This window comes from Phoxinus phoxinus (assembly GCF_949152265.1).
Source record: "Phoxinus phoxinus genome assembly, chromosome: 14".
Lineage (NCBI taxonomy): Eukaryota > Metazoa > Chordata > Actinopteri > Cypriniformes > Leuciscidae > Phoxinus > Phoxinus phoxinus.
In genome coordinates this window covers 30,997,786-31,024,126 of record NC_136889.1, presented here as the reverse complement: position 1 = coordinate 31,024,126, position 26,341 = coordinate 30,997,786, and the positions used below count along the sequence as shown (strand labels likewise).

At 39.8% G+C, this 26,341-nt stretch overlaps 1 protein-coding gene across 1 annotated transcript in view; it reads right to left on the bottom strand.

The window, feature by feature from the left end:
- pkdcca (protein kinase domain containing, cytoplasmic a) overlaps positions 1–9,753 on the bottom strand; it is a 37,939-nt gene extending 28,186 nt beyond the window's left edge. The window contains exon 1 of the mRNA XM_079634706.1: positions 8,743–9,753. Coding sequence (XP_079490832.1) covers positions 8,743–9,435 — 693 coding nt within the window. The 5' untranslated portion in view covers positions 9,436–9,753. The remainder of the gene's footprint in view (positions 1–8,742) is intronic.
- Positions 9,754–26,341: the final 16,588 nt, after the last annotated feature.

Sequence of the window (26,341 nt, the reverse complement as noted above, 5' to 3'; positions counted from 1 at the left end):
AGGTTGTTAAGTTTAGGTATTGGCTATAGGATTCAGGGATGTAGAATAAGATCATGCAGACTAAGGCATTAATATGTGCTTTATTACTAATAAACAGCTAATACACTTGTAATACGCATTCTTATAAGCAACTAGGCAAGGCAAGGCAAGTTTATTTTTTATTTTTTAACTAGTTAATAGTGAGAATTGGACCCTAAACTGAACTGTGTACACGTCTGTCAAGCACATGTTTAGATAGAACAACAATGGAAAAGCTGTGGAATGCAAAAACATGTTCTGAGTGAATGGCCTCTTAAAATGCTAAAAAGACGCAATGAAACGAAAGCATCAATCAACAGATCTTTTGTTCTGAAGATTTGTTCTGTACTGTTGTACATCCGAGTGGAACTGATTATTGAATAAGGAAAAATGAGAGCGGGACTTGGTTCTATCCAAGGTTGTGGATTGTATGGATGCAGATCTGAATGTGAGCTTGCAGTCGGCTGTAAGACAGGGTTGGGTTTAAGCGCACTAAAGGATTGGAGATCCTTGGCTTTTCAGTTAGTAAACATGGTGACTTTTTTGTGGGCGGAGCTAAGGTGAAGGCAGAACGATCCCTCTGGCCGCTTAGTTTGCAAGTTTAGTTAGCTTTTTTTTATAACAATGTCTGGAGAAACTCAGATTTTATCTTAATGTACAAGCCAGGTCACTCACTGTCCACGTCCAGGACCGCGATTGTTATTTGTAAAAGTTAATTTTAACGGACGGAACCAGATTGGCCGACCCGTACACGCTCCGTCAACAGATGGACGATCTGACAGGATTAACGTTAACGCTGCCTAGGGTTCAGTGGCCTGACATCTACAGTACACCTACCCGATAGAGAAACCGAGCGTAAAGAGAAACTGGGGGCATATACATCTTCAGATGCCTATAATAACTATGTGCTGAATGCTCACGTACAAGACTTGTGTGGTGCGATCCGCAGTTCTGCCGAGCCAGCGCCAAGGCCAGAAGACGACGATGTAAAGAGTGACATTACGGTAAAATTTTAATGATGTGAATATTTTCTAGAAATAAAAATGAAATTTTATATTGATTCTTGCACCCAACAACACAACAAGATGACATTTAATAATAATAATAATAATTTAAGCTCCTTATTATGTAGTCGAATCTGTGCTGGTTTGTATTGGCCGCCTCCAGTGGCCATTACGTCATGACGTAACTGTGACGTCGGCTGGAAATTGGTCTATATATCCACAGTAAAATCAATAACATGTATTTAGGAAATAAATAGGGTGAATTTTCATTCCACGGCTTTAACTAGCATCTTCGTCAGCTCTTCTCCTCACCGGTGCCACGTGTGCAGATATGCATATTCTCAAAGGCCTTTTTGTAAGGTTAGGTGCCATTAACAAACCCTACCGCGATCCTTTCATGAGGACGCCCTGGCAGCAAATCAAAATGGCCACGGAGACGGCCATGTTTGCCCAGAGATGAAATAGTGGTGGGCAGTGGAAGCCAACGTCTACGGTCAGTGAGGACAGGACTGTCCACGGGAACAAGAGCCGCTCAGTAACAGGGGCTTGACACTGAGCGTACGGCCCGCGTGCTGAGTTAGAGCTGGGATCAGGTTCAAATGTGTGTGTGTGTGTGTGTGTGTGTGTGGAGGGTTTCTGAGAGGGAAAGCTAGCTAAAGTGAATAAACGGTTCAGGGAATGACTTTTACCACATTGTTTTAATCAAAGTTTCTGAAGTAACGCCGCTGGAAAAACTTCTGAGTCATTTTCCCTTGCCTCTAAAATTGATCAGTGAACATTAAACAGATTTGAGACTCATTAAGGTCTGAACAGAAAGAATGTGAAATTGTTAAATCTTCCTGCCAGAGTTTTCAAAGGCTTCAGAAGATTTCCCTCAAACGCCTGGTCCTGTGCCTGGTGTTTGACGGGATTCAGCAGTTGTTAATGCTGATGAGTTTGGGATCTTTCAAGGTCCAAATGACTAACACCTCTAATCTAAATTCCAATAAACTAACACAATGACAGAAGTGCAATGAAATTTATTCAGCTTGAACTGTTTACACATTGTATTTATTTTCCGAATCTGTGAATCTGCGCGCTGAAAATCACATGGATCTTTTTAGTGAAGCGATCACACGATGGGAAGAGACAAGTTGGTTTCCTCATCAACCTGTTCCTGCCTAGTAAAATAAACAGAGAGCGAGGCCATGTAGAAGGAGGAGGACAGAGCGTTTCTGAGGAATTCATCCCCATCATATCCTCCCACAATCCTCCTTTCTCAGGACAGTCATTAACACAGCACTCCCAACCTGTTCCCCCGACACTAACTCCTTAAACACACAATCATTTTGCTCAAAAAAAGAAAAGGTTTAAATCTCATTTGTGACATTTATCTCTTCTCCCCCCCCCCCCCCCCAAACTATCACAAAATTAATGTATTCAATGGAAAAATCACAGCATACAGATTTGGAATGACATGAGAGTGAGTAAATAATGGCAAAGTTTTCATTTTTGGGTGAACTATCCCTTTAAAGAGGACATGTTATGCACTTTATCAGTCTTGATTTTGTTTTTGGGGTCTACTAGTATATGTGTTCAAAAAACACATATTTGACATTATTACTCTCTTCCCTTTTAGTTTAGTTCCTGTCTCTATGAAGCCCCCTCCTTCTGAAAAGCACACAGTGCCTGATTGGTCGGCTGGAGCAGTTGTTGTGATTGGTCGACTTTGTCTCTATGAAGCCCCTCCTTCTGTAAAGCACACAGTGCCCTGATTGGTCGGCTGGAGCAGTGTGTTGTGATTGGTCGACTTCGAGCATGTTTGGGAAATGCCCCGCCCCTTACCATAACTGCCCGTTTCACCACACTACTAACTAACTCAACAAGGCCCCGCCCCTTTATTTAGCATATGCCTTGGTTGGGAATTATTTAAATGAGGAATACTGTGACGTGTTTGTTCCTGGAAGAAATCTCAAGACTACAATGGAGGCGTTTCAGGGAGTTCAGAAACACTGACACTGATATAGAGAATAAGTCTTAAGAATAACTTTGTAACTTTGCGGAGCTTTTCATGATCATACAGCAACTTTACACACTAAAGAAAGAGGAACAAAAAGCCCAATAGGATCCCTTTAAACGTAGATATGACCCTGCTGTCGACCGGAGCACAGTCGCCTTCTCCTTCCTGACAAACTGAGAGGTTAAAGTATTAACCCGTGTTTAATTGCGTCTAGCACTAAAACTCTCCGTCTCACTCCCATCTTAAAAATGACCCTGGGGGCCTCTGTGTTTAGGACACCCAGCTTTCACATTCACATGTTACATGCTCACATTAGCAGGTTACTGATTACCCTGCAGTGTGTGTGTGTGTGTGTGTGTGTGTGTGTGTGTGTGTGTGTGTGTGTGTGTGTGTGTGTGTGTGTGTGTGTGTGTGTGTGTGTGTGTGTGTGTGTGTGTGTGTATTTTGGGACTTGACTAAGAATCTGAAGAGTTAACAGAATGACATGCTAATGTAAACATAATCCCAGTGCAAGACCCCCTAATCAGGCCCCCAAGCTGTTTTGCAGATTGCCCGACACACCATTTCAAATGCCTTTCCATATACAAACACTCGGAAGAACTTAAAGGAATTGTTCACGCATAAAATATATATATATAAAAAAAAAACATTTTGGAATCGTTTGTTCACTCTCATGTTGTTCCAGCTCTGTAGGCCTACTTGTTCATCCATGAAACACAAAATGAAATGTTAGACAGCTCTTTTATCACGAAAGGAAAGTGGATGTTGAATTTTACTGTCAAGCTCCAGAGAGGACAAAAAAAGCAACTTAAAATTACTCCATATGGCTCTTGTTCTATATTCCAGTTCATCTGAAGTCATATGATAGCTTTGTAAAAGTAACGCACAAAAAACATTATTCTTTGTACTGATAATCTTCCTCGTAGTAAGAGTAAGACTTCAGATAGTTATAGCCAACAAGGACAATTTATATGGGTTGTTTGGAGGTTTACAGTAAAAAGCCCAAAGTATTCTTCACTTTTAATGTGAACACATGCGTACAGCCGAACACATAGCCTTTCAAAATATTCTTCTTTTGATAGCGCACATAAAGCGCACAGCCGCTTGACACATTCACACTAAAAAGTTTCATCCTCTGCGCTATTTTGTGCAAACTAGTCCTTTAAAGTGCCTCTATTATGCTTTTGTCAAATATTACATTTCACGCAGTGTGTAATATAACTGTTTGTGAATGGAAAGGTCAGCAGAGTTTTAAAGATCAAAATGCACGACAAATAAAGTTATTGTCTTCTAAAAGAAAGAATCGATTCTGAATTGCCGAAATGAGTTGTCAGTAACTACAGTCTCACTTCCTGTTACAAACCTATATAATAATGTAACACATTTGCATAATGTCAGTCTATGGTGTTCCTTGGCTGCCCTCGAACAACGTCTACTTTGACCCTCAAACACTGTAGTTGTGGCTGAGAGTTTGGTTCATGTTGTGGACATGTTGAGAAGAGCTTTTTCAGCGCTGGGATCCACTTTCCTGCACTTCAAAACTATGAGGACTCGCGCTGGAATTGATACGAAAAAAAAAAAAAGATCGTTACTGTTCGTATCACTGTGTATCAAGCGCTGAGGAAGAGCTGCAATTCAGAAATGATAATGGGCATTTGTTTTTTTTAAATACACTGTAAGCAGTCGACCAATCACAACAGACTGGGCCATCTGACCAATCAGAGCAGAGCAGGCTCTCAAAAAGGCGTTTGATGCATCTAAATCTATTGTAGGAGACCTTAAAAACAAAATAAGGAACCTTTAAAATAGCACTAATAGTAATAGTGGCACTTTAATTTAATTTGCTACATGGACTATGTAATTGCGACTTTTTATCTCACAATTCTGACTTTTCTTTTGCAATTGCGAGTTTATCTCTCACAATTCGGAGAAAGTGTGGGATATAGAGTTTATATCTTGCAGTTGTGATTTTTTTCTTTCGCAGAATTGTGAAATATTAAATAAAATAAACATGGAAGAAGAAGTAAAAATACTACAGCACAAAGGGTCAGATTTACTAAACAGGCTAAATTAACATGAGAGCGCAATCCCATAAAAGTGCAGATGTGAGTGTAAAGTTCAGCGCATGATCTGACGACACACACATTAAAGAGAACAGACACAGCTGATCATTTCCATAATGACCAACACAATCTACCAGCTAGCGTCTGGTTTGAGACATGCTTGTTTTGGGCGATAAATAATGGAGCAAATACCAGTAAACTGACTAGTGCAAACCTTAGTAAATCAGCTTACGTGATTCATTTAAATACTCTCCTCCCATAAATTTTGCATCTGAAAGGGAAACTCCTACAAATGCATCTGCAGATCAGCCACAAAAATAACCCTGTCCATGCCTTTTCAGCGCTAATGTTTCACTGCGTGTCTAAATCCTGAAAACCCCTGCCTCTGTTCCATGACAGTTCATCAGCATCCCTCCGCCACCCCATCTCCTCACTTTGAGTCCTATAGTCCTGTCACATCCCGCGGGATTTCTCTGGGTCCGGGCCAAACTCGGAGCTTGGAGATTTTGTATAAAAAGTCACAATTACCTTTTTTTTATCTTTTATTCCGTGGCAGAAACAAGCTTCCAGAGAGATACGCAGTGGTCATTAATCAGACACACACAGTCTGCATCTCTCTCTGGTGTCAGTGCTGACATGTACATGAATAAGCCCACTCTCCCTGTCCACACAGATCCAGCACCACCACCACCAATCATGACTGTTTATCCAGCAGGTGTTGCCCTCGCTTGTAAGAGGAAGACGGGATCTGCTTGACAGACATGCTAGTTAAAGACTGGAAAGCCGAGCGGAGTGTGACCTCGCTCCTCCAGATCTTTCTCCTGCACTCTGGCTGAACCCGACCTGCTGATAATCAGCCCGCCGGATCATATCTGCTCACCTTTGACCTCGCAACTCACAAAATAACAGGCATTATTTCTGTCTGATGTGGCGGCTGCCAAAGCAAATGAAAAGCAACTCTTCTGTGCCTGATTGGTTAGGTGCGAGGGCGAAGAACCGAGGAAGACGGCGACTACACGGGTTGTTTATTAATACTTACATGTGAGGAATATCTGTGTATGTGTTCCATCATTATAGGTTTATAGCGAGAGGTATTATTAATGTCGTTTTGCTGATTTATGAACGTTGTAAGAACTCGGGCCTGATCACAGCCAAGCTCTTGGCAGAGAGTGAGACGTGGCACTACAGAACGAGCTCACGCCCATATTACACATATTGATATTTGTAAAAGACTTGAAATGTAATGGGAAAAAATATATCTGTGCTTTTTTAACAACTACTACAAAGTCGGTAGCACTTTATTGTACAGTCTTGTTCACCATGTTCATACTATGTACTTATAGTAATCACAATAACTGGGTAATAACTAGGTACTAACCCTGAACCAACCCCTAAACCTAACCTTAACCCATGTAGTTGCCTTATATTGCCACTTCTTTCCTAGGTAAGTGCTGTGAGTACACGTACTGTAAAATAAAGTGCAACCACAAAGCATTTAAAACTGGTCAACTGGCTATTTGATGTCAGTGTTAATGACTAAATCAGGTGTTATTATGTCAAGCTTAACAAAGATCATTTAAAATAGATGGGCAAATAAATTGATAAATAAGAAACTTTACATTAGAGAATTCTTCACATTTATACCAAAAATAATTATTCTTAAAGGTTTATATGTTTTTAAATTAAGATTATTTATTTATTTGATATATAAGAGAATAGCAGAAAAAAATAGAAGTAAAGAAAATAAGCTTCAATATACCTTTCTAAATAAATTTTAATAAGTTTCCATATTCATATAGTGTGCTTAATAATTAAAATCAAGCAAAATGTACAATACAAATAAGAAGAGCAAGCAGTGGCAAAAATATGATATTATTCCTTAATGCATTGCACAATATTTTCATGATTTTAAAAATTAAACAGCTCAGACTGTCACAAATATACATATTTTTAACAAGGTTGAGCTATCATTTCAAAACCAGAGTTTGCTTTGTCAATTCATTCTCAAATGTTTAATGTTTAAAGTTGTTCATTTTTAGGTATTCTAAATGTATATGGCAGCTGCCTGTGATCATAATGTCTTTGCGATATAATAACGATGACTGTGTCTTTTGTGTGGGTTGATGAACTGGGGTCCTGCACCGTTGGTCCCCTGCTGTGAGCGCACAGAATGAAATCAGGCCGGCGGCCCCAAACTACAGATAACACCACCTCACGATTACTGCTTATGAAATGACATAAACCATCTCTCCATGGCCATATTCAACAGTGGGGGATCTGTCCCGCTGTACATGGCCTATCAATCTTATCAAATTAATCAAACTATCTTGGATAATAGACATAATATGCAGAATAAAATTTGGTTACACTTTCTTTTAAGTGCTTCAGTGTAACTATGCATTGAAGTACTGAGTAATTTTAAGTAAGTACATGTACTTACTATAGGGTTAGGATTAGGATTAGTTGCATGTAATTTATAGTAATTATTATAGAGACTGCATGTACAAGGACACTGTAAAATAAAGTGTTACCTTAACTCGAATTTCTTCATCAGTGTAATATGAACTCATCACTTTGATTTTTGCTGTGGATTTAAATTAATACAGCGTGTGTTTACATTGGTAACATTAATAAACAACATTAGGAATTAAGTTGAACTGTTTATAAATGCTCGCTGTTATCATTAGTTAGTAAGTTACATAGTTATTAATTGTTGAATAATATGTGTAACATGAGCACTACAGTATAAGTTCGGTTATTAATGGGCTCATTAAAGAAATTCTAAAGCAAAAGACGAAAAACGATTAGTGTCCATCATAGGCCTTTCTAATGTAAACCCGCGTGTTTAGGAACTGTGTGAGATCTCAAGTGTGAATGTTTACGCGTGGAGTATCAAAATCAACACAAGCCGGTGTGTGTGTCTTAGTAATTACACTATCACCCAATCAACAATGAGTGAAAATGCATGGACATTGGCTCATTGTCTGCGTGTTTCGGTTCCCCGTTTTAAGGCGATCAGCAGCGGCTGTTGTGTCGTTTATTTGACACGAGCGCTTGTGTAGTTGTTGAAGTCGTAATCAGCTCTTGTAAACATAAGAGAACGAGACTCTGAAATTAACAGCCCTCGTTTATCTTCTGTCTTCCTGCAGTTCAGCTATGCAGCCCAGAAGTTAACCAGGCTTTGAGTGAAAAAAAAAAAAAACATAAATTAAAAATATACTTGCGTTCTTAAAGCTAGGCTATAAAGTGATGAAAATATGTTATGAATGTAATTTTTTCCCCTGTATCGAAAGGGAAATATTCGAAATATTTCTAGTTATCGGTTTAGTGTTTCTACAGACACCGTGTAGCTTAGCCTATAGCCTATAAAGCTGATAAAAATAAATCAGCTAAAGTTTAAATGGTCAAAAAATGTCAAATGAAAATGTCAAATAAAAATGTGTTTTTAGCAACCAGTCCAACCACTGCAAAATCCATCGATTAAAACAGTTTAAATGTTAGAGTTTAAAAACTCATAAAATTGGGTAGAACATAGCCTATTCTGACAAGTTGAATAAAAAGAAACCGTGTAAGGATGAAAGCGTTTAAAACGTTGTGAATTTAATTTTGAGTTTAGCTCAATTCATCTGTGCTTTGTTTAAAATAGAATCAACATTACCTTGAGAATATTAGGGTGCTGCAATCTCTCCATCAGCGTCATTTCCTTGACAATTTTGAAGGATGCGAGTTTGTAACAGTCTGTCGACGACGCGTATTTCTTCACACAATTCTCCATATCGTGACCCCCGAAATCGACGGATTTCAACGCGACGGAGAAGCTGCTGTTCAGAGCCGCCTTGTACACCGCCTTCGTGTATCCCGAGCCCAGATACTGGACATTGGTAACGTTATCAATACTGCCGCAGCCGAGCATCGACTCGCGCGTAAACTCCCGATGTGATTTTGTTGCTATGGATACAGCTCGAGACTGATCGTAATGAGTGTTTTTCTCAATTCCTTTGTATGATTCCCATTCTCCGCGTTGCTCCAGGTCCATGAGCCGCCTGCGCTCGAGCGCTCCGGTGCCGACCCAGTGCGCGCGTCTCTGGCGGTAACGCAGAACCTCATCTAATCGCTCGCGTATTTGCCGCTGGAGCTCCGGGAGTCGCCCGGCGGAGGGTGTCAGACCGTCCTCGATATGAAGCCGGGCAGGAGAGTCCGCTTCGGGCTGCTGCTGTTTCTCGTGCTGGTGGTGGCGATGCACGCGCTCGCCGTGGTGCTCGAATCCCGGAATGAACAATAAATTCATCAGCGTGCCCATGAGGAACGAGAGGCAGAAGCCCGCCGCTACCACCATCTTTCTCCGCTTCATTTTGTTGCTTATTATTATTAGCAGAAAATAGATGTGTTCCCCCTTCCAGCCTCCGCCTACCCGCCGGGCAGCAGCAGGCAGTGTGGCCGAGCCGGAGTGTCTCGTGCAGCGTGAAGGCTTCAGGATCGCGAGGGAAGGCTATGATGCTGCGCTCAGAAAGATGTGCCGTATGTTCATCTTGCAGTTATGATTTAAGATCCACCCCATATACTGCTGCTCATGGTGACACTGCGTGTGCGCGCAGTTAACGGGGGTCTCCGAGCGCGCACCAGCACTTCGCCTCAGCGCGACTCCGACGAGACTGACGTCACTTTGACTGGCAGTTCACTCGGCTCGCTGCGGTGGAAAAGCGAAGGTTCACACTTAAAGGAATAGTTCCCCTCAAAATAAAAATTCTGTCGTCGTTTGCTCACCCTCAAGTCGCTCCAAACCTGTATGACGATAGTTCTTTTGTGGAATGCAAAAGGCCGTTGGAAGAATGTCTGCATGCATAGACAATGGATGGTGACTCAATATCAAGCCTATTTCAAGGCTATTTTTAAGTCTTTTGAAGCCATAATAGCTTTATGTGAGAAGCAGGCCGATAATTAAGACATTAAAGCTTATGCGTTTTATTGACTGCTTTTGTCAGCCATTCTATATGCTAGGTTAGTTTATGATAATCTTGAATTTGCAGTCTCCATTCATTGGTATTACAAGAAAAAGAGTGACAGACACATTCTTCAAAAATTATCCTCTCTTGCACTGAAGAAAGTTGCACAAGTCTGGAAGACAGGAGGGTAAATAATGACATCAATTTTATATTTTTTTGTTTTCCTCTTGACTGTGTGGAATTTTGACGCGCGCACACGCACACACACGCACGCAGGCACGCACGCACACACACACACACACACATGAGTACTGTCAAATCGATTGATTAATTGCGATTAATCGAATCTAACAAGAGTTTGTGTTAATTATATATATATATATATATATATATATGCATATATATATATATAAAAACAAACACAGACACACACACATTAGTACTGTCAAATCGATTGATTAATTGTGATTAATCGAATCTAACAAAAGTTTGTGTTAATTATATATATAGCCTATATATTTAGTAATTATATATATATAAACACACACACACACGCACGCACGCACACACACACACACACACACACACACACACGCACGCACGCACGCACGCACGCACGCACACACACACACACACACACACAAACTTTTATATTAGTTGCATTAATGATTTGATAGCGTATATAGGCCTATAAGGGCGTAGATTTGGTTTGAACATTGGGGGGGGGGGGGGGGGGGGGGGGGGTTCATGTGATCATGGTATAAATATGGGGGGGGTTGTAATGCATAGATTTAAATATTGCCCCCCCCCCCACACACACAAATTACGCCCCTGCCTATAGCCTATATATAATTAATATAGGCCTTTAGTTTTTCACTAAGAACATCCTTTTGTGTAATATATTTAATGGTTTACAATTTAAACATCTTGAAGTTGCCCTCTGTGTTTCTGGCTAAACACCCACATGATACAGTTAGTTGCATGTCTATGTGTTTACAAAATGTTTTAAGCAAGCATTTAATTGTGTTTTTTCAGCGCATTAGACTCGGCTCAGTTTGCAAGTCCCTCTGACTTTCGGAAAGAAAAATGTGTATAATTATGTCTCTGGGGTCGGAGAAGTAAAAGTTTAAATGAAAAACAGACACGGGCGGGCAAGGGGGAGAGAAATGATGGAAACATGGCACTTGTAAGCTTTGTTAAACTCGCGCGAGATAAGGAATTCCTCACTAACACCAGGCTGCTGTGTCTGTAGGCTGAGAGTAAATAAACGGCGAAATCAATCAACACCCTCATAGACTTAAAGTTCAACACGAACTTATAAACTATATAAGAGCAGTCTTCATGATGCTTTGTCAGTATAATTATTATTCAATGATTTTCTCTCTCTCTCTCTCGTGAACCAGGAATAGCGCAGGCCGAATGCCAGCGACACACACAGCTATCCATCACGCGCGCATTACCATGCTGTTAGCAACTCATTAACAAATACAATCAACCTGTAAACTGGAGCAATAAGCGCAGATCAGCAGGAGCCCGGCCGCTGCAGGCCCGCTTCACTGTTGCCATGCGGCTTTTATTTATAGCACTAATTAAGCTAATGTAATTAGGTGATGTTAGTCTCAATCTAATGTGAAAAAATTCGCTGGAGGAAAATGTGTGTTTTGTTAAATTCCTGACAAAACAGGAATAAAGTTTAGCATGGGCCTTGAAATGAGTACAGCAATAACATCATAATAATAATACTATCATATTAAGGCAATGTTGACATCTCTCAACTCAGTGTCTGGTCATTTATGCGCATGAAGGCCTACACCGTAAAAATAGAAACTTAGCTCCATCTTATGGACGTTATAATAATAATAAAAAAATATTATTATAAATAATAATAATGTAAATAGTCATATTCAAAAACACTCTGGCAATGTAAACATAAAATGACTTCTCTGTACAAATATTCAAATTCAACGTGATGGACAACATAAGATGCTCAATGTATGTAGCATGCAGGGGAAAATACACGTAATGCATTAAATGAATAAGTGCAGCTATCAATATGATGTCTTTAAATTGAAGTCTAGTTTATCCAATACACCAATACACTCTCTCATAGGTCTCATATGGTCCAGCTTGACTGTCATGCTTAAAGAATCCTGTTTAGACAATGTTAGTTTTGCTAATGAATGGTATGCATGACACTTGGACTCAAGCAGAGAGAGACACAATGTTATCGGCCTGCATGATAATGGCTCATTAATATCAGGAGAGGCGATCGCGTCATCAGCACCCCCACCAAAACATTTACATATATATATTTTTATTTATTTAAATATTATATAGGCTATATTATTTATATATTCTTTTTTTTCTAAAAGTTTCTAAATGCGCCCATTGAAAAAAAAAAAGTAAGTGTCAAGCCCTGTAAATTGTTCCTAAGTTTTTGAAACGTAGAAATTAACCACTATTTGGTTGCACATGCATTCTTTATAATACGATATGGCTTTTGTTACAAAAAAAAAAGTTTTGGTTGCCTAAATGTGTAGGACTATTTATAATAAACTATTAGGCTATTTGACGCAAATTCAAATCAACCGGATGATTTGCTGCCATAAAACTAGTGTGTGAGACTGTAGTCAAACAGAAAAGGCTAATAATGAAAAAAAATCTTAATTAAAGTAACGGGAGCTGTATTTACTCAACGTTAGATGTTGCAGTAAAGTTTGCGCGCATTGGCGGGGCGGGGCGAGGCGCATTAATCCGCCTTAACAAAAGTTCATTTTCCTGGGGGCTTCCAGACAATGGAGTAGACCCACTGCGTTTTTAAAGGCATGTTTGCATATAAATTCACTGTGGGTATAAATTCAAGTGACTGTATAGGGGAGCGTTTCCCTCTGACTGACGTTTTTGTGATTGAGTGATTATTAGGGCGTTTATCCGAGCCCTCGAGTTCACGTTTCCTTTGACATCAATTTTACGCCATCTTTAGTAAACCACGTGGAGGTGTGAAAGATCTGTGTGACTGCAAATATATCATGTGTGGTTAGAGAGACATGTGTCAATCAAGCATCAATCAGAATGTCTGACATCATCGCTGTTAACACTTTACCTGTTTTTTTCTGTTCTATTTTTAGAGCTCACAAACATTAGTAAGACATTTTTAGCATTTGTAGTGCATTTGAAAAATATGAATATGAAAACATGAAATTGTTCATTTCAATAAATTAGCCGGTAACACTTTACAAGAAGGTTCATTAGTTAACTACATTAGTTAGCATGAACTAATATAAGGAACTGCACTTATACATCATTTATTAAACTTTGTTAATGTTAATTTCAACATTTACTAATACTTTAATAAAACCTTGTTAACATTAGTTAATGCATGTGAACTAACATGAACAAACAATAAACAGCTGGACTTTTTGTTAACTAACGTTACCAAAGATGAACAAATACAGTAACAAATGTATTGGTTAGTTATTAATACTAATGAACCTTATTGAAAAGCGTTACCAATTAGCCTTGTAAATTACATTTATCATGATTCACCAACATTTGTTAGCAGAAGTAAATGAATAAAAGAAAAACAACTTGCTGCGTATAAAACGTCCTTTTAATCAATGAAGCAAGATATCAGTTTAGCATTTGTGTGACATTCAGTAGGAAGTTGCATTTATATTAATAAACATGCGGAGTCAAGCTCATTCTTGAGTTTGTGAATTATGCTGAGCAGCAATATCTGAAGTGTGTTCTGTGAATATCCAGAGAGATGTCTGGCTTTCCTCAATCCTCAACATGAACTCTCATTTATGTTTATACAAAACAGTCATGCATAGAGTTTTCATTTTTCCACAAAGGGCTTAAAAAACGGCGAAGACCCAAACATTTGACGATTCATAAACCACTGTGACTCAAGCTCAACTCGCCTGGCGTAGCCTACTTTTGCTTTGTTTGGATTGTGTTATTGCTAATGTTAGCACATCACTGCATGGTGCAGACACATGGAGAGAGAAAAAGAGCAGGAAAACATTTAGTGCAAACAAATTCCCATCCTCTTTATGCAGTGTGTTTCTCCCCGTGACAGCTTAGACTGTGACTTATCAGTATGAAGTTCGTCTTGAGACATCTCTGCAACTCTGAATGAACATATTTTTGCTCTAAAACTCAGCAGGTGCCGTGATCAAAGTTACAGAGATGGTCAGCGAGCGACTCAACCGACAGCATTACAAACATTAACCAGAGCCAGAGTGATTTTCCAGCCAACATGAGATTTATGAAACTGCAAAAGTGTGCATTATGATATTTTTATGCTTTCAGTCCAGCACTTGGTGACCTCACCTCACATTGGTTTGATGAGACAGACCTTCACGTGACCCATGCACACGGTCAGTCTATTATATTTCTATCTAAACCACATTGGTTTGTGACATACACATTTCTAGGTCTTTTATCAATGCATATTTAATCAGTTATGTTTCCGGAAAACAGTTTAAGCGGATCTCAACATCGGCTCTGCTCTCTAAGCGTGTCTTTAAAGCTGAATTCAGATGTTTTCAATCAGGATTGTCTAATAAAGAGGTTAGCTCAGGTCAGTGTATCAACACAAGGCACTGCTTCAGTCGGGCAGTGAGGCAGAAAATTGTATGATGCTGCGTCTCTGCTCCCCTCCAGCCTACAGTTAATCGGCATCATCCTACCAGCCCGTGTGTGTGTGTGTGTGTGTGTGTGTGTGTGTGTGTGCTTTTACAGTCGCAATCTGGTATCATGCGGATCACATCTCTGAGCGGCTTGTGCTTTTGTTCTTTTCCTTTTCCTGTACCAAAAGGCAAAATAAAATCATGGGTAAAACACAATGCAATACTGATATTGCAAAAACAACAAAAGTAGAACAAAGCATGTATGTACTGTACATTAAAACTGATCACAGGTCAGTAAAATCTTTGGTGTGCAATGAACCTACACTGCATGCTATGAGCACATGGGAGATCCTTTCTAGCCTTTTTAGTGATCTATTACACCTGACAGCTTTAATGAGCCACAGTCTTAAAAATAAAAATTCTTCAGGGTTTAATTAGGTTCACATTAAGTTCATTCGTTCTTTGGAGATTAGAAAAAAATGACAGGTTCTTCAGATCAGCATATGAGATTCTGGGTTCTCTAAGGCGCCACATGGATGGTTTTCAAAAAACTAGAGAATAATGAAGCCCTTTGTAGTTTGTCATCAGGCGTTCATGGTCCTGAAAGAAATATTTACTTTTAAGAGTTTATCAACCTTCAAGAGTTTATCTAAAAATGAATAAAAAGACATTTTTTTAGCTGGATTTTCCAAATTTTACCTCTAAAAAAGGAAGAAGGGGAATATATATATATATATATATATATATTATAAGAAAATTAAGTCTGTTTTAGGACAAAATTGTGACATAAATCTCATTATAATAATGGGGAAATTAATAGTTGTCATACTGCCTTTATGCCGATATAAATAAAATCTATTTTACAGTATTTAAAGGCACACTATGCAGTTTCCGTTTTTGTCATACTTGACAAAGTATTACTTGTATATTGTGGAATACTTGTATTTAACGTTACTGTTGTAAATACCACTCATGTTTTCTTTCCGACCGTGCTTTCTTTGTCGACTTTGCCATGATTCACGTCTGAAGTGCGTGCTAGTGTCTTCCATAGAGGCTGCTTAATATGCTGTTGATGTATGTGACGTCGTGCCGTAAAGCACGTCGTGATTCTCGCGAGATTTTGGCTCTCAAACCTGCATTGCTGGTTTTGCCCTGCATGCTTTGCTATCGGGATGATTTGCCCTACTACGAGTTCGTTTACCATTGAAATTACTTCGAAGCTGTTATATTAAAGGGCACATATTATGGAATTTTGAAATTTACCTTTCATGTAGTGTGTAACATAGATCTAAGTGAACAAAAACATCCTGCAAAGTTTGAAATATGAAAGTGCACCGTATATAAAGTTATTGTCTTTCAAAAGTAAGAGTCGACTCTGAGTCATTTTTATGAATCGTTAGAAGACCGAAGCTTTTTCTCTGACTAGATGACGTCAACTTGTCAAGTTATTTGAATACGATACGCCCACTTATTGCGCTCCAAGGCAAACTTGAAAACATCATGGCGACGAGATGCTGTGTTCTGAAGTGCGGCTCAAAAGCCAACTTTTTTCATCTGCCCAAGGAGGAGCATTTGAAGACTAAGTGGCTACAATTCACTATACCACAGAAGTATAGTCCGAGCCTTGTGCTTTGTTCGCGCCATTTTGAAGACGATTGCTTTACCAACTTAAATGCAATCAAACTTGGATTCGCGAGCCGTCTGATATTGAAGGAAGGTTCATTTCTAAGTGTTTGCATCAGCTTCCTCCTCCGTATCACAACCTGTAAGTGTTATTAATAATTTTTGCGTTTATATTTTATGTAGCATGCTTAATAATTATCTTGTTTGTTGTGTAAGCACCGTTTAGCTTCTAGGTCTTCAATGGCAATTGTATTGAGATATGTGAAGTGTTTGTCGTTGTTTTCGGAGTTGTCTAAAGAATAGAATAATACCTCGTAGTAACGTAACTGCATTTTTTTTGTGTAAAAACTTTATGTTTATGCATCGGGCTAATGCAAACAAAGACTGATTGTGTTTTTACAATATGAACTCTGGGCTATGCTCGCTAACATAACATTAAATTATTTATCTTATTTTTCGTTTTTTACTACAAACTATAAAGCAGTGGACTATAATCATTATTATAACACAATTTAATTGATAAAAGCATCATTGTACTCCGTGTTAAAAATAAGTATTATCTCTGTAAACACTGCTGGGTCATCTGACCAATCAACGCAGATTAACGTCGCGCAGAGGAGGGGTTTGAAAAACGAGTCGTTGAACGAATCATTTGGGAGTCGGTGAGCAAATCAGGTAAAAATAAATGCATAGTATACGAAAACAAAAGTTTTTTTTGTCATTGCATGCATGTAAAACTGTTGTTGGGGACTCCCACAACAACATTAGGAACATTTTAAATGTCATAATAGGTGCCCTTTAAGGTACACATTTTGCATACTGTGCCTTTAATGCAATACAGTAAAATTACAGTGATGAGAACAATGAAAATCATTCGTTCAGTGGATTTGGAAAAAAAAATGTATTCAGATTTTTGTCATAAAACAATGTCAAAGTGAAAAAAAAAAATCTTAACCAACATATTTCTTGATTTTGTTTAATACATTCCTTTGTTTGATTTTGTGTTTAAATATGTTTCCGGACTCAATAACTAAACTATCTCCAGAAAGCCTCCAGGTCACTGTCAAACATCTGGCCCGCTGAAACACTATCAGTCCCTCTGGTCAACAAAAGAGCTTGGCCGTTTTAGCCTGCACACAGCCATCTGGCCTGGCCACTGACAGACCGCCATGTAGCCACTTTAGATGGCAGGATTATTGGGCTGTGACCGCCACGGCAGGACGCTCAGGGGACTGGGGGGTCTGGGGAACCTGATCGGTGGGGGGAAGACTGAGACCGGCGGCCTGCAGCAGAATGAGCGCCTGGGGAGCAACAGCTCACAATGAGGCCTCTCAGCACCCAGACAGAAACACACAGAGAACGAGAAGGACAGAGAGGGGGTGCGGGAGGTATTGTTGTCACCGCACAGATGTCCCGGTTGAAGGTATCGAGTCAGTACGAGGCCCGGGGAGCACACCTGTAGGTCACCACGCAGGTTAGAAGAGTGAAACACAGAACAAAAAGAAGAGAGACAGAGATTTCTCATGGGTTATGTCTATTTGTGAGGGCATTTACAGAGGCCACGCAGAAAGCACATTCTGTCTATCTGTGTGTGAAGGAATTCAAAGCTGAATTATCTACTGTCAGACTTACCGATGAGAGCTTTCCAGAGCTGGGGAAGCTACTTTGAACAATTGCATTGCTCTTTCATCGCTCTGGAGAGGTTTCTTCTAAAAATTCTTAGGAGAAACAAAAATATACAGTAAAACAAATGAAAAACACAGCATGTGTACAAAGATATAAACAAATGTGGACAGAATAACTCACTCAAACAATAAAAACATGGTTCTAACAATGCCAAGGTCACGAGATTGATTCAGGAATGCATGAATTAATCAAATGTATAAACTAAATGCATAAACATGGTTCAAAAGTTTGGGCTAAAGTAAGAAGAAAGAATAAAATACTTTTATTCAGCTAGGATGCATTACATGGACAAAAATGTTATTATTTATTTTTATATTATTTTAAATTGTAATATTATTTCACAATATTATACTGTTTTAAATGCACGCTACTCGTCGTCGGCTGTTTGGCAAAGTAGGCTATATTTCCCTCTGATGGAAAAATACCAGTAGGCCTAAAATTATATTTAAATTTAAAAAACAAAACTATGGAGTAGGACTCGGCTAATGTCAAGTAAACAACAAAACTATTTACATAAACATGTTATATGATTAATGGCCCTTACCGTTCAAAACATTAAAACACAGACAGTCATCGGTTTAACGACTCAGTCATTTGGTTACGTCACCAAGTAACACGTGGAGTAACACGTCACTTCCCATTCTCCTTTTTAAAAGTTATCCGGTGGCAAACAATAATAAAAAAAAAACAAAGAAAAGTACTTATAACAATCCGTGATTACACCATAGGCATCTGATATAACAGTTGATTCTTTTTTTTTTACATGTGAAGGAAAAACAATACCCACAAAGCATGTTTACCATCACCTCAAGTAGCTGTACATGAAGGCAGAATAGGTGACTATTACAAGTTCACAATGCTAAAAGTGTATTTTACCTGCTTATTTTCACTTCACATTCACGTAGGCTACGGCTGCGATATTAACGGTCGAATGCTTGCCTTGCCTATCCTTGCGCCGGGCGGGAATTCCTTCAATTCATATATTTTAATTATTTAAAGTTGAAATGTCAGCTTATTTACAGATTCCGTACAATTACAGATTTTTTTATCAAATAAATCTCTTGGTGTTTCAAAAACATAAAAAATCGAATCGACACAAAACTTTTTAACAGCAGTGTAATTTGAACCAAAGTGTCGTTTGCGTAAATATAATAAACAGTTTCTATCCTAAAAAGAAAAAGTGCTGCTTCTCACTACTAACATATTAGTTATTGTAGTGCTAATCTAAACGAGAGCATGCATGTACCCATCTCACTATACAGTATTTCTTAAAATGAGAACAAGTAGTGAAATGCAAACTCAGAATATTACCCAAACCTCGGATAATTAAAGATAAAATATGAAAAACACAAAAATACTTTATGTATTTAATCTCACTTTATTAACAAATAGCTTTGCCCTTGACCTTTAATGATCCAATTCAACCATATGAATGAGCAAAATTTTTGTTAAACATCACATTTGTTTGATCTAATCCAGGGGTGCGTTTCCATGGTCTCAAGTTTGTGTTGGTAACGAGTGGTAACATAGTTAGTTTTTGAAAACGCACCTCAGAATGGCAGCACGGCTGAAAGGTTTGTTTGAGCTGCGCCCTCTACTGTACATGCATGCATTTGCATTTCCTTTAGCCTGATGTTTATTCATTTCACTTTTGGTGATGACAGATGAGACTAAGTCAATATACTGTGATACTCCTCTACCCCCCACCCCACCCACCACCCCCAGCCCCCAACTTGATCATGCCCACCGTTAAGCCCCGCTAAACACAGAGTGATCATCCTGCTCTGGGCTTTATACACGTCTGGTGCCAGAGCTAAGCTCAGTTTACTGAACGGCGGCTCACTCACTCACTCTCTCTCTAAGTGCATGTGATGAAGGCTCCCTGCTGCGGGGCTCCACCGCCATATCGGACGGCGCCACAGACTGCGGAGTCACACAGATGCACAGACAGCGCTTATGACACACATGTGCAAGCTAACATAAACACATGCAGAGACAGATGATCAGAATCCACACATTATGTCCACATACACACACCCGTTTAGGCTATCCGCTATTTCCCATTTGCATTTACACTACATGCTCCACAAGGAACATGTAGTGCGGGCTGAAGTTTCACAAAGAGGCAGGTCCAGATGCAGTGTTTTGTCTACTGGAAATACCTCCATCCATTGGTCTTAGCAGGCACAAGATAAACCTTTTTAAAATGCTAATTTTCTGTGCTAGAAACCCTGGCTCAGAACTACCCTCGTGCAGCTCTTTGAGAGCTTTTGCCTGATGGACCTGCAGGATGGCCATGATGACATGCAGGGCAGAGATTGCCTATCCAGCGGCACTGTATGCCTTATCAGCCGGGGCTGCTGTTGTCTTACAGGCCTTGGTCGGGAGACAACAGTTTGCGGGCATAAACGCATCGCAACTACATGCTCCACCTGTGGAATATCCACGCAACCCTCGGCCGCCCGCCATCGAGGGTTGTAAGAGTGAACCTCCTTATGCACTTCTGGGAAGAATCATCCACCCGTGGGGCAAGGTGGAGGGTTCCACTCGAGCCCAATGCCGGTGACGGCCCAGGAAAGCATGGTCATCAACTCTGAATCCGATTCAGCGGATCTACAGAGGACAATAGCACGCTTTCCGATCAAGCGATTGACATCTGGACACAAGGTGCCCCACGAGAGAGACCTGCACCATCACTCAGCAGCTCGACGCCACATGGCTGGCCCGGCAGAAGTGCTCCGATTGTAACTCTCATGTCTAACAAAGTGTTATCCATACCCGTGGCTCTGCTATGAGAAGGCTGGGTGGCAGCAGAAGGGACTCGTGCCTCTTCAAAGAAGGAGAGTCGCGACTGCAATGCCAACATGGACAAGCTCTCGCAGTAAGAGCAAGCACCATCCACAAACGCCCTCTCAGCGTGCTCTCTGCTCAGACATGTGAGACAGCGATCATGGCTGTCAGATGAGGTCAGGAAACAACTAAAACACAGACAGATCGACATCTTGAAAAAGACGTCGACCCTCTGTCTTTGCTCATTTAGGAAATCTGCTCTGAAGTGCTGAGGGGTGAAATGCAGCACTTCTCTGTGCACAGCTCTCTCTGGAGGCCAATCACTGCTGGATGCACCCTCACACTGACAGGAGAGATCTACACAGGATAAGCGCTTTTAAAGAAATTAAAATTGCTGTTTCTCTACCACAGGAATTCACTCAGATGAAGGATGACCTGAAATGAGCGATCGCTATCACAACCGCTGACAGCTGGTGAGTGCAAGCCTGACTTTTTATACTAGTATGTCTGGGTAGGAGTTGTTCGACATGCAAATCTCACTGGACAATAGTGAGATTTGATTCATTCTCCATTGACATTGGATTCAATCTCCATTGGCTTGTTTAGTTACCACTTGAAGGTGATTGGGCTCCCAGATGAGACCCTAATTCATCAGTATCGACGGAACTTCGAACGTGACTGAATGAATGGCATTCCCAGATGATCCCTAACAATCTCTGCCCACCCACCCCCACCATCAAGGAGGTGCAACCTCACCCCTCATTCACAAAAACAACAAGACTTTAACAGAGGAGGGCGGGAGGGGGCTTAGGTCAGGACGTGGAACTAGGCCACAGAACAGGCAGGGCCAGGGTGGAGATGAAGGTGTGAGGAATCATGGCGGAGGCAGAGGCAGAGGCAGGAGAAGCCAGTGTCGAACCCCCAGTCGCAATCCCAGGACAAAAGCCCAAGGCAGAGTCGAGGGAGGGAGAAGCCACGGTGGAGGCTTGGCCGGTGGAACCAGGGTGACGAGTGACTAAGACGATGGTAGTGGAGGCCCGGGCGGAGCTGAAGAGCTGACGGGACCGGGCGACATCGAAGGCCGTGAGAGGCAGGGCGGACCCAGAGTTACAAGCAACCGAGGTGGAGCTAGGGTGCCGGAGGACTGAGGCGAAGGTGGTGTGACCGTTGACCAATCGGAGCTAAAGGGAAGGAGGAGCCCACTGGAGCAGAAGGGGTGGAGGGATGAAGCGCAGGTGAAGCCTGGAGGGCACAGGCAGAGGGACACCTGACCAAGGCAGAGCCGTAGGAACGAGGAAGCCCAGCGGAGTTGAAGGGACAATAGGGGGGCAGGGGGTTATAATTTATGTGAAAGCTAGTATACACTGCATAGAAATCTGAATATATATATATATATATATATATATATATATATATATATATATATATATATATATATATATATATATATATATATTTATATATATTTTTAGCTGCACGGAAATGGAACTCCATCCCATCAACAATTAGAGGACTGGATATATATATATATATATATATTTTTTTTTTTTTTAAGTTTCATCTAAAATATGGTTAATTAACACTGTCAACATTAGAATTTATTTGATTTTAGCCTTCCTGTAATAATTGCTCTTTATTTGCTATTCTCCTGTTGCTGTCTTTCTTAATATGTAGCACAGTGTGTTAAGATAAACATTCTTATTAATATGTTTTTAGTATGATTTATCTTTTGTGGAATCATGTGCATGTACATATTAATAATGTAGTTAGCGTTTTTGTTTTGTATTAATATAAGATGATATTTTTTTTAAGGGTGACTTCTTAACATTCTGTCAACAGTCTACAGCCATATTCATTAATGTGCACTGCCCCTGTAAATAAATTAATAAATCAAGGCTGACTGTGTGATGGTAATAAATTTATTCCAAGGCAGTGTCCTAGTAAGGCTGTCCTAGTAAGGCTGCATATTTCAGAAGCCACGTCATGAAGCGCAGCTAAAGGCTGTCTCAGTTTAAAAGATCCTTGGAAGGCACCTTTGGTTTCATCCTTCATTCAGCTCATTTTGAGCTGTCTTTATAAGTCCTTATATCACCCACAATCCTTTGCAAACATGCCAATTCACGAAAAATAACTGACGGAAAACGGGTCGGCACTAAGTTTATTATGAAATGTAAGACAAAAATATTGTTTTTTAAGTGCCTTTGTCTTTGCCAGTCTTCAGTGTCACATGATCTTTCAGAAATCATTCTTACATGCGGATTTGCTGCTCAAGATGTTACGGAAGTACACTCAGACACGGAGGATGACACACAAAAGGAGGTTTATTGACAACAATAGAGCTGATCGTGGTAAGCAGGCAGTTCAATAGATAGTTTCTTTGACAGGAGTCGGACAGTGAATGGAATGTCTTTTCTTACAGGACCGGAAGATCATAGATAGATAAATGGATAGATGAATGGATGCACACACCTCGCTGGATGAATGGAGAGCAGACCTGACAGGAACTGAGGAGAGGGAAGAAGCTGGAGAGGAATCACAGGAGGTAACACTGGAGATAAATCACTGGAGTAACAAGGTAAATTGCTGGAGAAACAAGGTAAGAATCCACTTTGCTTCAAACGAGACCGGACAATGAGCTGGGGCGAGGTGTGTGCTTAAACGATGATGAGGGTGTGTGTGCAGACGAGGTGCAGGTGTGTGTGTGGTTAATACTCAGGAGAGGGAGCGTGTTGTGATTGGCTGGTGCAGGATCCTGGCAGATCTGTGACAAGAAACATTCCTGATTATTATCAATAGCTATGTTTCCATCCACACGTTTTTATCCGAAGTGATGTAGAATGAAAAATGCCTTATGAAAACAGTAAAATTCGATTGAATTTCATGAATATCGACTCAAATGAAATACGTTCGGTCTCATCGGATTTTATCTTGACCGATATACGGCTTATGCGATAAGCCAACCCGATCTCACGGCAATTCGTACGAATTTTACGAGGTGGCTAATTCGTACCAGTTCATACGACCTCACTCGTACGAATTTGTACGTTTTTTGCTAAATCGTACATATTTTACGATTTGCCAAAATATGAATGACCTACCCCTGACCCCACCCCTAAACCTACCCATCACGTGGGTTTAGACAAATTGTACAAATTCGTACGAGTGAGGTCGTACAAATTCGTATGAATTGGTCGTGAGATAGCGTTGGATAAACGCTGATGGAAACGTTATTTGCCGAATATATAATGAATTGCATTTTGTCTAGCAAAACTTTGTTCGCAAATGTTGGCTTGAATGTTGTGCGATTCAGTGCGAAAATGAATGGAAACCCCTTAAAATGTCTCAAATCAATTCGATATACCAATTTGATCGCAAAACAGCATGTGACGTCATTACGCACAGGTTTTTATTCACTTTAAAGCCGTTGGATGGAAACACACTTTAACCAGCTTTATTTGCATGAGTTATTTTACCGAACTTCAGATAAGTCGATTGACAAGTGGATGGAAACTTAGTGTTGAAAACAGTTCTAAAGCTTCATATATTTGTTGAAACTGTGATAAACTACTATCATCCAAAAGTGTGTCCAAAAGTAACAGTCAATACATATGTTACAAAACATTTCTGTTTCACATAAATGGTGTTCTTTTAAACGTTCTATTAATATATAAAAAAAAGTTTCAGCTTCCACAAAATATTAAGCAGCAAAACCGTTTTCAACATTAATAATAATAAGAAATGTTTCATGAGCATTTTCACAATGTTTTTAATGTATTTGTGATCAAATAAATGCAGCCTTGGTGAGCATTAGAGACTTCGAAAGCATTAAAAACATATTTTAACAGAGACTAGGATTTAAGAAAAGAGACTAGTATTAAATACAGACCATTGGATTTGGAACAACATGAGTGTGAGTAAAAGATGACAGATTTATGATTTTTGAATGAACTATCCCTTTATGACCTGCCTAATGAGAGGATCTGTGGACGGTGGACAGGACTCCCAGACAGTTGCTATGGTGGACACAAGAAGGTGCATGTGACGGGCCACAGACATAGATGGATGAGACACAGCTGGAGAGGGGAAGGTGAAGACGTGGTTCAGAATAGGAGGATTAGTGGCTCTGTTAGACTCTGTATGGGGCTCAATTACAGTGTCCCCTGCATCCAGAACCCACAGGGGTGAAATTACACGCTCTGACTGGGTACAGTGCCTCACTGCTGGGGGTGAGCTGTGATGGATAACCACTGACCCAGACAGGGTCACGTCTGTCAGAGGAAAACCACGGTAGCACCGGGTTCAATATGTTGCTTGCTATACATGGCGTCATTAAATTTATACATTCATTACATAGACAGACACTGAGCATGTTTATTTTATTCTGGTTAAGGTCCATATTCTGGTTAGTTACACCGTGTCCTAACCAGACGCGATGCGACGCGAGATGCGTCGAAATCAATCATAACCCACAGCCAATCAGAACAGCGTGTGGGCGGAGTCTCGCGGTGAGTGCACAGCACCAGAGAGTAATCTTGACGGCACTAGCAAGAAAATGGATAAGTAGGCTATATAATCAAACTCACAAATATTGATATTTAAACATTATTAAAAATACAGACTACTGAGTTACTAAAACAATCTGTCAAAGAATACACTTGTTTTTTCACAGTTGGAACGTTCTTGTTTCCATTTGTTTAATTTCAAGATCTGAGGTGAATTATCCATTGTTGCTTTTACAGCTACAAAGCTGGAGCACTAAATGATATTCAAAGCCACATTACACACTTTTAACATAAAATAAAGCACATAAACAGTGCCTGAGATTATCATTGCCACACTTTGTGTTTGTTGTTCCAGTGCGACGTCGCAGAAAAATAGACACCGTTTGGAAAAGACGCCTTTTATCGCGCGTTGCATGTAGTTAGGACACTGTTACCATAAAATGAAAAATGAAGTCCTCATTTACTCACCCTGGTGTTCTGTATGCCATTCTTTCTTTTTATTTGAGGGTGAACTAACCTTTTAAGTATTTATTCTCTAACAGAGGTTTACATGCTTCACACAGTTATTTCTGAATACATATTCAGCATATTTAGATATATAATTTAGTTTAATATAATTTAAGTTGAAATTACTTTTACAGTCAATTTGATTATACTTAAAAATTTAAGTCAGCAAACGAACTTAAGTTTTTAAGGTAAAATATATGGGATTTTTTTTTTTTTACAGAGTGCTTGATTATAAGCACTAATCTGAATATTGGAAGGTCAGTACATTTATATGACATCTAACGTGTATGCCAATTTTCTTTTTCAGATTTCAAAAACCTAATATTGGCTGAACTGAGTTATAAGTCATTGTGTTGACGGATGCATAATTGGAAAATCAGCAGATTTTCATTTTAAGTTTAATTTCTAAAGCTTTACATGACCAATAGTGGCTAGTTGAAGAAATGCCTATGAATATGAAGGCGGTTTTCTTTGTAGGTTCTCCGTGATTTGCTGTAAAGATCTCCCGCTGGCTCACATCATTACACACTGACTACAGTAAGTGGTCTGATCTGACAGGACTCATCTTGAAG